The sequence below is a fragment of the Vanessa tameamea genome, chromosome 10 (genome assembly GCF_037043105.1).
Source record: "Vanessa tameamea isolate UH-Manoa-2023 chromosome 10, ilVanTame1 primary haplotype, whole genome shotgun sequence".
In the NCBI taxonomy this organism is placed as follows: domain Eukaryota; kingdom Metazoa; phylum Arthropoda; class Insecta; order Lepidoptera; family Nymphalidae; genus Vanessa; species Vanessa tameamea.
The window spans coordinates 2,354,989-2,372,555 of NC_087318.1; the positions used below are offsets into that span (position 1 = coordinate 2,354,989).

The following is a 17,567-nucleotide window of genomic DNA, read 5'->3' on the forward strand; positions in this document are numbered from 1 at the left end:
AATGAACAGAATGAATGAAAAATAATCAAGCATGAAGTTTTTTCATGCTTGATAATTTTTTTATTCTTATATGACATGGAATTCACGCATCTTACATCAATAGACTAAATTTAAATCAGGTGAAACTGCGGAGCTTTTTATATTAATACCATAATGTTAATAAATGTTAATACTACTATAGTATTATAAAATTTTTACCAAAAAAACTTCTCCTCACGAGGAGATATATCTATACACGTATATAGTATCTATGTCTATATATGTACAGATATAGATACTATATTTAGGTAATATGGCTAAGTATAACCTTTGCCATATTATCATAAGGTTAGGCAGTCCGTCTTTAGACTAAGCCTACTCTACATTGCACGGTGTTTAGTGTCATTCTGTGTAAGTCCATAGGCTCTCATGAAGAGTTCACGACATCCATCCATAATTTTCTGGGGCGTCCGGGAAGCCTAGTTCCAGGCACAAACATATCAAGGCACTTTTTGCAGTCATAGTCCTTAGGTCGACGCGCGACATGTCCATACCACCTCAGACGACGCTTCTTCGGTTCTTCATGCGGCGAATACCCGTTTCATCAGGTATAAAATCCCGAGTTTCATTAGGTATTATTGGGACAACATGGCCGAGGATAGGGGTTGGTTCGGATGGGAGACTATATGGGTGGTTATTGTTCATCAGCTCCCGGAAGTAGCCTTTCCATCTCTCCTTCACCAAGGCTGGGTTACAAAGCAGCGTGCCCTAGGAGTTCTTACGCAGAGATATTTTGTGATATCTTGCGTCGCTTTATCCCGGGCACGTGCCCTCATATGAGCTTCTGCCTCTCTGCTGTCTCTAGCTTAATATATAATGGTGATAAGTTATCGCTAAGGGTTCTGGCTACAGCTCTTTGGCCAGCACGTTTGGCTGCATTGTACTCGTCTCTATATTCAGGAGTACCAGCTGGTAAACCTGTCCAATGTTACGGGATTTATTGGATAGCCACTTGTCGCAAATTTAAGGCGATGTACCTGCGCGTCGTTTAGCGGCAACGCCCTTGCCGCTCCAAGCATTTCCTTAGATCTGTCTATTAGAACGGCAAAATTGGTTTTTTATGGAGCTATTGCCATCTGACTTCTAAAACACGGATAAGGATATAGAACCATGAAGGAGGTAGAAAGAGAGGGTGAAGGGTCAGGAAAGAGGAGAAGGAAATAGGGGGATGGGACACCACTTCGACGGAATGGATGCAGGTGTGATAATGGTGACTCGAAGACACGGGGTCGCGTACCCGAGTGCACTGGAACAAATATCGGTCAGATAATTTGTAGGACACCTTTGAGTTAATATACTATAACATTTATGTCTATATGTGTATAAATATAAATGTTGTATTTAGAAAATATGGCTAAGTATAATATACATATTATATTCATTGTAACACATGTTATTTAGTACGCAATGGAAATGACAATATGTAAACAGCAAGCTAATCCGTAAACTAATTTGATCAAACATAATACATCGTTTATGGGCTATATCGTATGTAATAAAGTTCCCATTTATGTAACATTGGTTTAGTCTGCCACGAATATTATTATATAATGTTAGCGACTAGGAACATAATTTACGAGTATATTAGGCGTTTTAATTCCGGGTGATTTCGGTGTTCCAATAACCTAGTCGCACGCAAAACCTAACTTACCCTAACCTAACTAGGAATATATGAGAGAGCTAAATTTTACAATATTAAAGCTTCAATGATAATATTATAGTAATATAGGTTTAAGGCTTGATTAGTAATGAACTGCTGGAAAATATCGACAAAAAAAGAAAGTCGTTCGAAGACGAAAATATAAAATTGAATTCGGCTTATATTCTTTATAACACGCAGTACCTGTATCGAATATTTGCTGACTTTGTTATTTATTTATATATTAATCGAGATGTTTAAAGCCAATAGGTTCCTACTTATTAAAAGTCGAAATAAATAAACTTCTCACAATGCAAACTCTTATTTATTTTTACTTGTCATGTCTATTTCATCCGATATCTTCGTCAATTGGAATTTTTTTTTTGTTATTCCTTCTTTTTTTAATTATTCTTTTTTTTTAATTCGAGTGCAAGATTTTCTATAAGCTTAAAGAAAACAATTCATAAGATTGGCACAAGGATGAAAAAATAGGGCATTCGTCACGTATTGTATAATTAAATGGGCGCGAATGAAGTGGCAATTTTAACATAAAAACTTTTTTCATCGTTAATAAAATATACTTTATTAATGCATATCTTTTGAAACTAGAATTTGGATCAGGAACATTTTACGATCAAAGATAAAAGTAAATGTTTGTAATGGTTCATTTTATAAAACTAGAGAGGGTCCTAAAATAAATGTACAGTTAACAAGAAAAATATTTATAATTAGTTTATTCATAAATGTTATAATGCGTACGCAAATATTTATTTATGCAGATTTATTAATATTTATATAACCTTTAGTATATATACTTACAAACATAAATAGATATATATAAAATACACAATAATTATTAAGCACAAAATTATTTTATACTGAACTTTAGTGAAATTTCATATAACACATATTTTATGATTTGAAAAATTTGGAACATTATTCAAAAACATCAAATTTGTTTTAGTTATTTACGACGAATCAAAAGAGATAAAAATTTTCGCTGTTGCTACTGTGACTGGTCCTGAACTAGATATGAATTCCTTTCCCAAAATAGGAGCTGATATAGTCTTAATCTAGACACTGTACTCTCAAACTATTTTAAAATAAATACTGCATCTGATCTCCATATTTTATATTCAACTACTTTTCTTAGTTTTTTTTTGCATAGTTGGATATTCAATACTTTTCTACTATGTGCATATTAGTCAAAGGATTGTAACATTCCAAATGTATTTTGCTATTGCAGTTTATTTGGTGCCCATGTGGCAGAATTTCATCCAACACAAAGTTCCCCTACGATGTCTTCCTTCATCGCTGAGCATGAGATTTATTATAAAAAAATAAGTATAAAAATCTTAACCCCAAAAAGTTTGGATGAATATCACGTGTTTAATCATTGGGTCACTTAACTTTTTTATATAGATTGTCTTAAAAGATCTAAGAAAAAATTTTTAAATTTTCTTTGTCACTGTACCGAAAACTGCTTTCCTCCCCAGTCCCTCCGATGATCTATTGCTTAGGAGGGTTCGAAACATGACGACCCCATCTTATTTTACCCACTGCATGATACGCTATTGTACTTGTTTATATTTATTTATTTAAAGGGAGAGTTTTTATTGATAAATATTTCTATATAAAACGAATCTTGTTATCACACCAATTTGATTGACTATATACAATGGTATATAACCTTTAGTATATATACCATTATGCATTTATGTATTTCTAAAACTGTTTCATCATCTCACAGCTATTTGAAGGTACATTACATATTATTTTCGTTTGTAGATGAATATAAATTAAAATGCTTAAGTTAAGAATTTATTGTTTTAAATATTTATAATTAAATTAATTTATAAAAAAATTATATATTTAATAACATTTATTGGAATCGTTTTTGTGAAATTGTATACGTTTCCACACAGCGTCAGAGTCAAATGTTATTTTGTAACTTACGTTTTAAATGTTATTTAAAATCTAACTTACGAAATAATATTACATTGTCCAATAACACGATGGGATTTAACTAAACATATATTTTTTTTCTTTTTTAATTTTGCGACCTTTGTCCTACACAGATAGATAAATTTTATTTATTTAAACCGTTTAGAAATCCTGTACTTAATACAGGATTTCTAAACGGTCGGCCCGTTGCCGTTGACGGGAAGATTGAGAGTCGAGGTCAGTACGCGCGCGAAAACAACTATGGCGTCCGCTCTTATTTGTCTAATAAATAATTAATATTTTTTATGTATATTGCCGTTTATCTGACTTTGTTTATTTGATGCATTTCAATTGTTTATTAATTTTATTAATCGTTCACATACAGTAAAGATCATTATATTAAAACCGATTTTATTATTTACTCTTATTTAATCATTAAAATCAATATATTACAGGAATAAATTGTATGGAAAGGTAAAAACAGTTTAGCCCTCATATAGAAGACCAAGAAAAAAGAAGAGCAAGAAAGGCAGCAGCAGTCCTCAAATGAAACATAATCAACAAATACGAATTTTAGGGCCTTTCCGTATTATAGATATTATTGCTGTACGTAATAATCTTTATCAAATATTGTTTTATTTAACACTAGACGTAAGTTTATTAAAAGGCAAAGTTTATAACAGGTGTTTTGCTACCTAGCGGAATCTTATTATAGAAATGAATACCATGGCCAGGAAGGATGTATTAACTTTGCGGAGGTGGAAACTTCGTGTTACAGGTTTACCAACACGCATACATGCACCACGTGTGTTATTAATATCTTAACACGTTCACTGCGGAACGAGGTCTAATACGCCTCGTATGTGTCTCCCTTGCGGTGCGGCTAAGAAAAACATGAACTTCTCTGTCGTGCGGAGGCCGTAACATTTATTTCGTATATTTTAGGAAAGAGATAAATATATATATATATGATTCCTATTGAAAACAGAATGCAGTCTTGTATTTACTTTAATACGGGGTCATTTCGACCACGAACCCCACCGAAGAAATAAAATTTTACCTCAGTGCGAAACGGGGCTTAGAAGACCCCGTACCGCGGCGACCTCGTACCGCACACAGTGTTGTGTTACGCTTAGTGAGAAATCTAACAGAAGAGGGAAGAATTGATGTAGTAGATAATTACTATACTTCAGTGGACCTGGCAGAGAAACTCTTGTCACAGATAACGTTCATATGTGGTACTTTAAATGTAAGAAGAAAAAAATTGCCAGTGATAGTTACTACATCAAAATTACGGAAGGGCCAGATTATTGGTAAAATGAACCGAAAGTCAAAGTAAAAAAAAGTAAAAAAAATTGTCATACAATGTCATGTCAATCATTTTTATGTTTGAATTGTTTTAATGAGAAATATTAGTAAAATAAAAATAAAGTAAAAAATATATCGATATTTTTGTTTCCCATCACTAAAATTTATGTAAAACTTTCCTTAATGAGTGCGATACGAGGTTCATAAGACCCCTCATTTTCTTTTACCTACAGATTCTAAATACACCAACCCTTGGATGTACGCTTCATGTACGCAAAATTCAAGGATTATTTTAGATTTAACCAAAAAACAAACTGTTTTAGTTTCTTAAGCGTTACGGGGTCTAATAAACCCTGTACCGCCATTGCGATAGTTTTCATACGAGGTCTTAAACGCCCCGTACCGCAGGAATGGAAAAAATAAAAAAAAAAGCCGCAGCCAACGTGCTAAACAATATGAAAGACCTAACGCGCTTCTATTAGGAATTATTGTATTTTTGCTAAAAGTATCTTGTATCTAGTAAAGTATCTAGTTTCGATACTGAACTGTAACATTGCAAGACATAGCTTTTAAGAAAAGTATGAATATTTAAAAGTAAAAAAAAGTTATACTAATATTTTAATATAACCGAAGGGCTTATTATTTGTTATAACGCGCTAAAAACTTGCTTATTTATGTAAAACTATTTGTTTGTTGCTGGATTTTTTAAATGTTGCATATTTTAGCATTTATCTGAAAGTGACTAAAGTATTTCTTTGTTATTTTATTCTCTTGATATTTGTAATGTCAGACAGTTATATTTTCAATTAAATTCTTTTTGATAACAAAAAAATTAAAGGCCAAAAAATGCCATAAATAAATTATTTAAGAATGGGGTAATTTTAAATGCAGCAACACAACACAACACTGAGCAAAAGTGAAGTCTTAATCTCATTAATCATCGCCTCGGATCAGCGTTTCCGTTAATTTCGATTTTGGCGACAATGTCCCCCTATTTAGCCCAAAATTAAATATATAACGTGGAACAGTCACTACCTTACTATTAACATACGTATTTTTAATAAAAATATATCTTTGACCATTCATCAAATATGTATAAAAAAAAAATTTGAAGCTCATATCAAAGAATAAGAAACAAAAAAATTAAGTAGTAAAAAAATCGAGCTGACGAGTCCTAGAGAGGAGACAGCGGATGGGTAAACGCAGTGTAGGACGCCTCTCAAGCAGATGGACTTTTGGCACGAAGGGACCGGACTGGATGTGGAAGACGGAGTTCCAGAAGCTTTATCGTATGGACATACAGGGGTTTGTGATTGACTAATCAGCTTTCTTGAGTTTAAATCGATTTTTTTTAAATAAAGTGCAACTCATATACCTGTAGAGATGTTTATAAAATGGTGTTGTGGTGGTAGAATATGTTGTACATCATCGTCATTCCTCATCAGCAGTCCATGTTCATCCATTGCTGGACCGATCTTCGTTTTTTTTTTACCATAATGTACGTTTACCATAATGTTGAGCCGAGATGGCCCAGTGGTTAGAACGCGTGCATCTTAACCGATGATTTCGGGTTCGAACCCAGGCAGGCACCACTGAATTTACATGTGCTTAATTTGTTTATAATTCATCTCGTGCTCGGCGGTGAAGGAAAAACATCGTGAGGAAACCTGCATGTGTCTAATTTCAACGAAATTCTGCCACATGTGTATTCCACCAACCCGCATTGGAGCAGCGTGGTGGAATATGCTCCATACCTTCTCCTCAACGGGAGAGGAGGCCTTAGCCCAGCAATGGGAAATTTACAGGCTGATTATGTTTATGATTATGTTACGTTGTCACTTCTCTATTATACCGCATGGTGTTAGGGCATTGTGCTTCTCGGTGGGGATATATCTACATAATTATGATATATCTTACATCCAGTCAGCAAAACTTACTATTGTTGAATTCCCTCTTAAAAGGTTAGTAAGCCTGTAACTACAAGCAGGAAGCTTATGACGGCTCAGTTTCTAAGGTTGGTTGCATTTAAAAAAATCAAAATATACTTTATTTAAGTAGGCTTTTACAAGCACTTTTGAATCGTCATTTAACAAACTATTTAAAGAATAGCTACCACCGGTTCGGAATGTAGATTATATCGAGAAGAACCGGCAAGAAATTCAGTAGTTACTCTTTTTCAACATCTAAAAATACAGTCATGTTAGTTAAATATATTTTATATACATATGTATGTTATGTCTCTTGCCTGGAAGTCTACAACCATTAACTCCACGCTTTTTATCGTCTATATAATCTTGTATCGAATGATATGCCTTCTTTACCAATGTATTTTTTTCAAATGACTTGAATCTATGAAACGGCATAGTTAAAAATGTCTGCGGAATTTTATTATAGAAACGGATACCTTGCCCCAAGAATGATTTATTGACTTTGCGGAGTCGGAAACTTGGCGTTTGCTAATGTAAGGGATGGTTCAATATTTCTTAGTGCTAATGTTTATGGGCAGCGACCATTCACCATTAGGTGGCCCATTTGCGAGTCTGCCAACCTGTTAGAAATTATAAAATATAAAATGCATTTGTCTGTCTCTAGCATCTTCCTTTATTCAACATAGAAGCATTACACTTACTTATTGATGGTCAAATTAAACACTACACCGGTTCGGAAAAAGGAACACCCTGACCTGAGAAGAACCGACGAAAGAAACTCAGCGGTTCTTTTTTTTTTTTTTTGTTAAATTAATTAGATACATAATTGTATATGAATAGAAACAGCCAGGAGGCGATCGCTTCATTCCCAAGGTGTGCTATCAAACATAAACTCACTAATTGTATAGTAATCTTTCGCACACAAGCGTTCCTTAACAATTTTTTTAAATTTGGCAACAGAAGCATTTTGAACGCTTTCTGGGATCCTGTTGTAGAAGCGTATGCATTGCCCCACAAAAGAGTTATAGACTCTATGCAGTCGAGTAACAGTAGTAACAAGATTGTGTTTGTTCCTTGTACCAATGTTATGAGAATCACATTTTCTCATAAAAACATTAATATTTTTCCGTACATACAAAACATTACAGAATATATATTGAGAAGCAACAGTTGATATCTTAATTTCTTTAAATTTATACCTTAATGATTCCTTGGCTCCTAGGTTACAGATTGCGCGAAGAGCCCTTGTATTGTATTTCTTATTTTTAATTATTATGCTTATATTTAATTCATATTTTCAATAATTACATTGTGTAATATGAAAATGCTTGGTGAGACTACCTGTAAGTAGTAGAACTTTTGCCTTGATAATATTGAAATGTAATTTTTTATTTTGGATGTGATATTGTATCTACTGTTGGTTGTCCTAATGAAAATAAAATACCTGCGTCGGTAGTCGAGCGACCCCTCGTAAATCCAAATTGTTTTCTATGAAGCAGACTGTATCTATTTAAATATGCTAATAATTGATTTAGAATATTTTTTTCAAATATTTTCCTGAGGGTTGGTAGTATTGAGATTGGCCTATAGTTTTTAGGAGCTGAAGAGCTACCAGATTTAAATATTGGAATGACTTTACTATGTTTCATCAGGTCAGGAAATACACCACGTTGAATACAATCATTGAATATTATTGCAAGATAAGGTACAAACACATCAATAATTGAATTTATCACCTTTACAGAAATACCCTATAGATCAGCAGTTTTCTTAATGTCTAATGACTTCAATGTACAAATTCTCTCTCTATTAATTCTCGTATATTTTCTTTCATCAATGATTCGGCAACTGCTGGAGAAGAAATAAGTAACTTAGTTGTAGAAACTGGTATGTCAGCAAAAAATTGTTCAAAAACTGAAGCAACTTCCCGTTCACTATTTATGACTTTATTATTATAATTTAAGTTCAATTCGGAGCTGCGACTGCCACCTCTACCAGTTTCACAATTAATAATTTTCCAAGTCATTTTTATATTGTCATGTGCATTCTTAATTCTATTTTTTATAGTTAAAGACTTTGCCAAAAAGCACACTTTTCTAAATAACATTGAATAGTTACTTACATACTTGGCAAAAGTGGCACTGTGATTGTACGTCCTTTCATTATAAAGCTCGTACATTCGTTGCCTACTTTTATGAATTCCAATAGTAGCCCAATCATTGAATTTTAAAAAGTTTTTTGTATTAACTGTTTTAGAAGTGAATATTGCATTAAACTTGTTTCTAAATAATTTAAATAGATTATTATACAAAACATTGGGATTATTACTAAAAGATAGGTGTGGGAGATTGGCCATAATATTACTTCTAAACTTCTCAATACGACTTGTGGTCAAAGGAACAAACATTATTTTTTCGGAATTGCTTATTTTTTTAACATGGAAATTAAATAAAGCTTGTTGTCCACAATGATCTGAATTTAGTTTATTAATAATAATTGTATTTTGTGGAATATGGGTTGCATATATGTTATCTATCCAAGTTGCTGTGGAATCTGTTTTTCTAGTTGGTTCTAAGAACAGATTTACAGGATTATATGAACTTAACAATGATCTGAATCTAATATTTGTGTTTGTATTATGCAGTAAATTTATATTAAAATCTCCACAAACAATAATTTCTTTATTAGATTCAGATAATTTCGATAAAACATTTTCCAATACATTTTCAAACAATTCATATAATCCACTAGGGGGCCTGTATACGCATACAACGACACGCTCAAGCTCTGCACAGGCTATTTCTATAGTTTGCTCAATAGAAAGGCTCACAATATCTTTACGTTCCTTAAATTTAAAATTTTTACTCATAAGTATTAAAGAGCCACCGTGTATAACTTTATTCCTACTGAACAAACTAGCCATCTGGTGCCCACTAAAGTTAAACATGACCTGATAATTCAGAAGCCAATTTCAGTTAAACACATAATATCAATATCATTACAGGTCAAAAGTAATTCAATTTCTAGGTCCTTCCCTAACATTCCTTGAATATTTTGGTGCACCAGGTTTACAATTTTATTATTGGCTATTTTCTTTTTCTTTTTATTGGCTTACATGGTAACTATACTATTGGTGCCAGAGATTACCTCTATTGTCTTAGAATTTAATTTAAATTACTTGGAACATGTTCCAAAATATATGGTCTTGTATTATTATACTGTCATGATTTTTTAAATATACTTATATAATTTTAATTGAAATAATAATATTTAGTACTGCTTTGACTTTAAAATACGTTTTTTTTAAATTGAAATAACATGTATGAAGTATGATTATTGATTCGGTTATCGACACCGTGTTGTGGCACTCCCGTCTCTTTCGTCTCGTGGCGTGGTGAGGCGAGCTGGTATTGCCTGGCACGGAGAAGCGCGGGATTTTTAACTGGGAGAAAAAGATGGAGGACAAACTAGGAAGGACGGATATTTGCTGACTTTGCTGTTAAAGTTATAAGTAATATATGTATCGAGTGGTTTTAATATAATGGAAGTTAAGGTAATGTGAGTTGTTTTATTATAATACTGTTCAATAGAAGCAGTTGTCTGGTCAACCAAACAGTTGGTTGATTTTGTAACAATAAAATATGATAGCGTGCTTGCTGTCTGTCTCTTATAAAAATTTGATAGGTGACACCTATCACATGTCAATAAACATGAATTGTTATTAATTATATTATTAATATCAATTAATTCCATTTTATTATTGATGTCATTTTTTGATACATAATAATTATTTGTCATTATATGTAACATAAATAACAATAGGGTATTTCACTATGCCTGAAAAAGTACTTCAAAATGTTGATTTTCCTAATAAAAAGCCACAAAAATATATTTCGTCGTAATAAATACGCGTTCTTGCCATTAAATTAAATTAAACTTTAAACCTTTTTTGTTCCCGCAAAAACGCTGTCAGTCGTTTTGGTGACGTCACATTGAAGAAAACAACAGTCGAGTAAATACGAGCGGCACTCCTTCAACGTTAACTGTTATAAATGTAAGGTTTATTTTAATAATTATCCTAAATTTAAAGTAGCTTTACCGCGTGCATGATTTATTTATCAACTGGGCACACTGGTGGCCGTTCGGTGGGGCGGGGCATCAAAATAAGATGGCGGTTGGTTACCTAGCGCGGGAAGCGACGTTTTAAAAAGTTACCGAATTGTATTTCAAGAAATATAGTCCTTGTCAGCTTAATATTTGCGTTCAACTATAACCTTCGTCGACACGTTCAGTGACATAAAGGGGATTTATTTTTACTAAAATATTTGTTGTTTTTTGGGAAAATAATGAATTACAAAAGCCGATAGCTTTGGTGTGTAGTATCTAATTGTACAAATACTAACATTAAAACTCCAAAAAAGTTGTTTATCAAAGTTCCAGATGATATTGGAAAATGGAATGTTTGGTTGGTACTCGCAAAACGAGATCCTTATCAACTAAAAGTCGATTGTATTATGTGAGGCTTATTTCAATGTTAGTAAAACCCCATTATTAAAATCTAATAATTGTTTTCCTTTTTTCCTGTATATGTATAAATGAAGGTGATGGTAACATAACCTACAATTACTTTTCACAGACAGTTTTTTCCTCATTTAAACGTCACACCACGGCGGCTCGTTTTTAGGTCACGTGATTTATAGCTTAAAAATTACGACATTTAATTTTAATTTTATGTTCGGTATGAAAAAATATGTCTGTATGAAAGTATATATTCTTCATCACAGTTCAAGCTAGCTATGTAACAAATTTCATCAAATTCGATTCAGAGGTTTGGCCGTCAAAGAGTAACAGACAGACATAGTTACTATATATATATACATATATATATATAATAAATAAATAAATAAATAAATAAATAAATAAATATAGATACAGATAAACAGTAATTGTAAATTTAATGTATAAAAATAAAACATGTTGCGTTCGTTTTTTATTTTTATATTTGATATTTCATCTTCATTTACAACAATATTTTCTAGTTAGGATAATTAAAGCGTTAATATATAATGAGTACAATTAAATTAAAGTTTAAAATGATTAACATTATAATTTATATTCGTAAATAAAATTTATTCAAGAATACAGAATTACATATAATGTTATTACACAGTGAAATATATTATACTAGTAAATAAAATATACATCTAATACTCTTAAAATGAAGTTATATTTTGCTTCATTTTTATAGGTTTTTCAAAGAGCGGGCTTTTAAACTGATACCACATATCATTACCTAACCTATTTACATATGTTATACAAACAAATAATAAGTTTTCAATATGCATTAAAGATGTTTGTATTTAATTTATAACAAAATATAAATATAAGTATAGTAGTAGTACAAGTATCCGAACGCGTGGGAAGAGTTGTCGGTGGAGGCAAGTATTAGCTATACCGCTATAATGAACGCTATAACGAAATCATTGCTGTTCAGCAGAGTAAATATTCTACAAACGCAATGATCCAGTTGCGGTTCGGTCAAAGTTGGATCGAAATATAATCTGGATCGTTTAAATCAATATAAATAAGTATTGGTCCTCAGTCACGATTAAGCAGAGGTTAACTTTTTATGTTCTTAACAGGTTCATGTTAGGTCGGAATAGACTCGGGAACGTATCATTACCGCTATATGTTAGTAGAATTGTCGACCTGTACCCCTAATATACTATATTTATTGATGGTCAGTTGAGTACTTAAAGACGTGAAAGCTTTACCAACAAACAATCTCGCTCTCGCATTTTATGATGTTAGGTATTAGTTGGGATTATTTACATGAGAGATTGGGTTTTTCTTCAAACGGCGTATATACAATTTATGTTTGCTAAATTACTAACAGGTGTAATCAATTTATTCAAAGTATAATTTAAAATTATGGCTGAACAATGAGATACATTTTCTAAATATAAAGGTAAATACAAACAAAAATTGTTAGTAACGTTTATTATGTAGCTATTTATGTATATACAATATTTTAACTTTAACGGAATGCATTGTACATTAATTAATAAAACTTAAACAATGTAAATAATATAATACGGAATATTTAACTTTATCGTGGAAATGAAATTATCGCCTCTAGCTTATTTTAAATATATTAAAACGATCCTGACAATAGATGGTTTATTTTTAATCCGCTAATATTTTTTACTTTAACAATCAATAGCTAAGTCTAATGTTGCAATATTGAAAAAAATAATTTGAATTTAGAACACGTGATAGTAACGAAATTCCTTTATTGGGTGGAAATCGAATTTAAAAAATTTGGAATTGGAAAGATAAATTATTTAAAATTATATTATTAATAAAATTGCTGATATTCTATCAAATTTATTCGTAAATGCATTTAATAATTTATACATACACATCTATATTTATTTTCTGAAGGTAGTTACGGTATATTATTAATAATGATTGGATTTGCCGCGCGTCATATAATACTTGTTAAGAAATTAAATCTGTATTAAAATATATATTTAATTCGACTCGATGAAATTTAACAAGTAAAATTTGTAATCATTATACGTAAATGGAATAAAGTGAGAATCGTGAAGTGAAGCGTAAAAGTCAATCACTTATCAAACTAGATACATTAATAGTTTAATAAGTGTATTTCATTTAATGAAATACATAAATTCGGGTTGGCACAACTACTAACATACAACGATACAAATATATTTTTTTTTCAGTCATAAACACCAGACTCCATATTCAGTAATACATCATTTATTTTATAATTATTACTAGCTGATCAAAATATAGTATAATCACAATATTTCTAGTAAATATTTATTTAAAATTTAACAGTAAAATATAGAAAAATATAATTTAAGAATCGTGATGACGCGTCGTAAAAAAATCACATATTTTTTTACAAATAAATATCCGAACTATAATGAGGCACTGACCGAGAGAAAATAAATTATAAATAAAATTAGAGCCCATAAAAATATCATCTCATAATTTTAGACGGTGGTATTTTTTCTTCAAATTTAAATGAGACCAAAGAATGTACGTGGTATGCCGGAGTAGAGTCGATAAACTAAATGAAAAAAAAACTATGAGGTAATAAGGATAAATCAAATTGAGAACCATATTTCTTTAAATTTGGAGCTCTTTAACAATAAAAACACACTTATAACGTTATAATAGTATGCAATCCAAATTAAAAAAAGGCAAAACCTCTATCGTAATACATTCGTGAAAAAAATAAATAGTAACATCACATGAAATATCTATGCTATTTGTTAATAACAGTGTGAGATATGTTTGGCATAACGTTGTACAAGTTCCAAGATCGATTCCGGACGCCAGTTGTATGATGAAAATATGATTGCTCTCCAAATAGATATTGCTTGTTTTTAAAACAAATATCGATAACTTGTCCACAACTGTTTCTATGCTTAATATTATATGTTTTATATATTTGTTCATAAAGAATATTGTTGTTTCAGTTGTGATGTTAAAATTACGAAGATATATATTTTAGCGTCCATATTGAGCTGCAGATATATTAGTCCTCAATTTAGTCATCTCATAATAAGATAAGATAGACCGTCTATCCGAGATGAAATGCAGACTTCAGGATCTTTACCTTAGAAGGCTAGTAGGTTTTATGTAGTTTTTGAGGCACGGGACTGGAAATATCTCCGAACTTAAGACTACTACGAGTCTACTAAGAATGTCTAAACCAAAACTGATTTTTAGTTTGACCTAGGGTTCAATAACCGGTATCTATTCCTTGACTAACGTGATAGTCAAAGCTTAGACTCTAATTAAAAATAAATTTCACAATATATATAAATATTAACACACAATAATAACAAATATTCATATATTAATAAATTACAAAATTAATTACTTATTCAATTACTATAATATATCATGATCAGATAGTAAATTCCTAACTAAGGCATACGGAAATTAATTTAATACATATGCTAGTAATGGCATTAGTGTAATTATTAATAATTCCCTATATGCAATCCCCGCAAAACTCCATGCATCTGAAAATAGAAGAAAACTTTAGTGATCGTAAATATAAAATAACGTAAATTTTTAATATTTTAAGATAAGTTTTTAGTACTTCAACCTAAAAAAGTAACTAAGTATAATGTCTCTTGTGTGTGTTGTTGCTAAATCTCCTCTTGAGGAGAATTGTTGGAGTTTGTTCCACCTCGCTGCTCCTATGTTGGTTGGTGGATGGTAAGTTAACATTCAGAAAGTGTGCTCCAAATAATAATTTCGGGTACGGTAAACTCAATGGAAACTTATCCACAATAAACTACTGATTAATGATAAACCGCATTTGTTTAGTTTTGTTTATTCTACCCAAGCAAAGTCGGTTTTCATTTTGGTGTAGAATATTTATGTCCATACAAGAACAAGAAATTTACGCTTGTCACGTCAATATTCCAAAGTCTGAAACAGCGAAGCGCAGCTACTTTCATAACAATATTATATAATAAAACCTTCTAGGAAACGCACTGCTTCATCCGGTATAAGATTTGTGTATATTCTGTTTTGAGTACATTATTTCAGTAAGGAATTACAAAAAAAATGTCTACATATAATATTTATATTGTATATGCAATCTATTGGTACACGCGGCACACGCCAGTTAAAATTCGTCATATTTATGCCAATTTATAGAAAACTTTCCTCATAAATCATTTCATCTGTTGGTAAAAACTGTATGAAAATCTGTTTGATATTTTTTGAGTTTATCGCGTTTGGAAAATACAGACAGATAGATGCGGTGGAGGAGAATTTTGTTTTATATGTAATATAGTACAGTGATATTACTGTATTAGTAGATGCATTTTATAGTTCTACCCGCTTTATATCTAGTCTAATTAGGATCAGAAATTCAGGAGTAGGTGGGTCAGTCTGACACGTTCAAACGATAAGTTTTCATTAAGCAGTTCTCTAAATGCGACGATGTTCTCGCAATTTTCTCTGTTGTGGCATAAAGCAGAAAATGCGTCCTGCGATTTATATTTGCACGAAATGATCTTAAGAAAAAATTCGAACAATATTGATCCTAGGAAAAGAGTGATGAGGACAAAATTGTAAGAATTGTTTAATTCCCAACAAGTTATTGTAATGTAAAAAATCACGAGTTATTGAATAAACAAAAATACAAACTTAAATTCAAGGCAACAGGGAAAAGGTAAAAAGCCCTGTAGAGTGAACTCAATTTTGTATGTTATTTGTTTATATTATTTAATTTAATTAAAAAATTAACTAGCGAGTTTCGATGGTACAGCTTAAAGATTACTACAAAATGGGTACTGTATAAGTTTATTGAATAAAAATGTATACATATAGTAATAATAATATGTTATTGTAAATAAACACAAAATTAATTGCATAAGATAACTTCAAAGGTCAACAAAAGGTCAAGTTAAAGTGATTTTTAATCTTCTTTTAGATGCGTACTATTAATAAGATTTCATAAAACGTTTCATAATAAATGAAAAATATTTTTAATTTATAATCATTTCTTTATCTCGTATCGTCTTGTCAGATATATTTAATAGCTAATTAGGTAGCAGTCCTAAAGGTTAACAAGTATTTCGATTGAAAATATAATTAAATAGTAGATTATAAAGTTGAGGTTTTTTATATGTGCTAGACAGGCGAACGAGCATATGGGCCAACTGATGGTAAGTGGTCGCCACTGCCCATATACATGACGGCGCGCTGATTTTTGATTAATTTTAATGATAAAAATTACGAAATTATTATTTACGAATTTTTAATAATGTTTTAGTTTTAGTTGATTATGTTATAGTATTAAAAATATGAGCGGGTAACTCCGAATTGAGTAGTGGGTGTCGCCTCGAGGAATGGTGGCCGTCATTCGTTTGACAGCTGCCGCACGAGATGCACACGTGCTAATCCTTCCTCCTTTATACATATGATATGAGATTTAAAATACCATTCCCTACATCACCAATGCGCCACCAACCTTGGGAACTAAGACGTTATGTCCCTTGTGCCTGTAGTTAAATTGGCTTACTCATCCTTGAAACGGGAACACAACAATACTAAGTACTATTGTTTGGCGGTTGAAATACTGATGGGTGGGTGGTACCTACCCAGACGGGCTTGCGCCTTTCCACCAAGTAAATCAAAAATAATAACTACTATATATTTTATTTTGTATACGTTCAGCATACGATACTACTGCAATTTCTAACCGCATCGTTATGAACGTACACTTAAAATTACAAACAGAAACTTAAATCAACGCACACGCATATTTGAAATATCACAAATGTACACCATATCTATACGATATTATTAACAATATATAATTAATATATATTTTAAAAAATAATAATATCTTACCACTGCTTGCTACAGACAATCCAGAAACACGGTTGTGATCTTTGCGATGAACAATCCTCTGTCTGGTCACCAGCTCTGGTGGCGTTGTCGTCCTATCTCTTATTCGGGTTGTGACTTTCTCGTGACTCTTAGAATATATTGAATAGATGAAAGCTGTACATCGGATCTGTGGAAATGAACTCTCATTAATAATTAAATTAAATGGTTATTTTTATATAAACAGGATAAATAAATATTTTTTTTTAGAATGTATAACATAATTGCATTTTCATTTAAGTCTGAGTTTCAGTTTTAAA

The 17,567-nt window shown here is 31.4% G+C and overlaps 1 protein-coding gene across 1 annotated transcript in view; it reads right to left on the reverse strand.

The window, feature by feature from the left end:
* Positions 1-14,793: 14,793 nt before the first annotated feature.
* The window catches only part of LOC113401412 (uncharacterized), a 45,516-nt gene continuing 42,742 nt past the window's right edge, over positions 14,794-17,567 (reverse strand). The window contains exons 6-7 of the mRNA XM_064216083.1: positions 17,272-17,437; positions 14,794-14,921 (exon numbers count right to left, since the gene is read on the reverse strand). Coding sequence (XP_064072153.1) covers positions 14,839-14,921; positions 17,272-17,437 — 249 coding nt within the window. The 3' untranslated portion in view covers positions 14,794-14,838. The remainder of the gene's footprint in view (positions 14,922-17,271; positions 17,438-17,567) is intronic.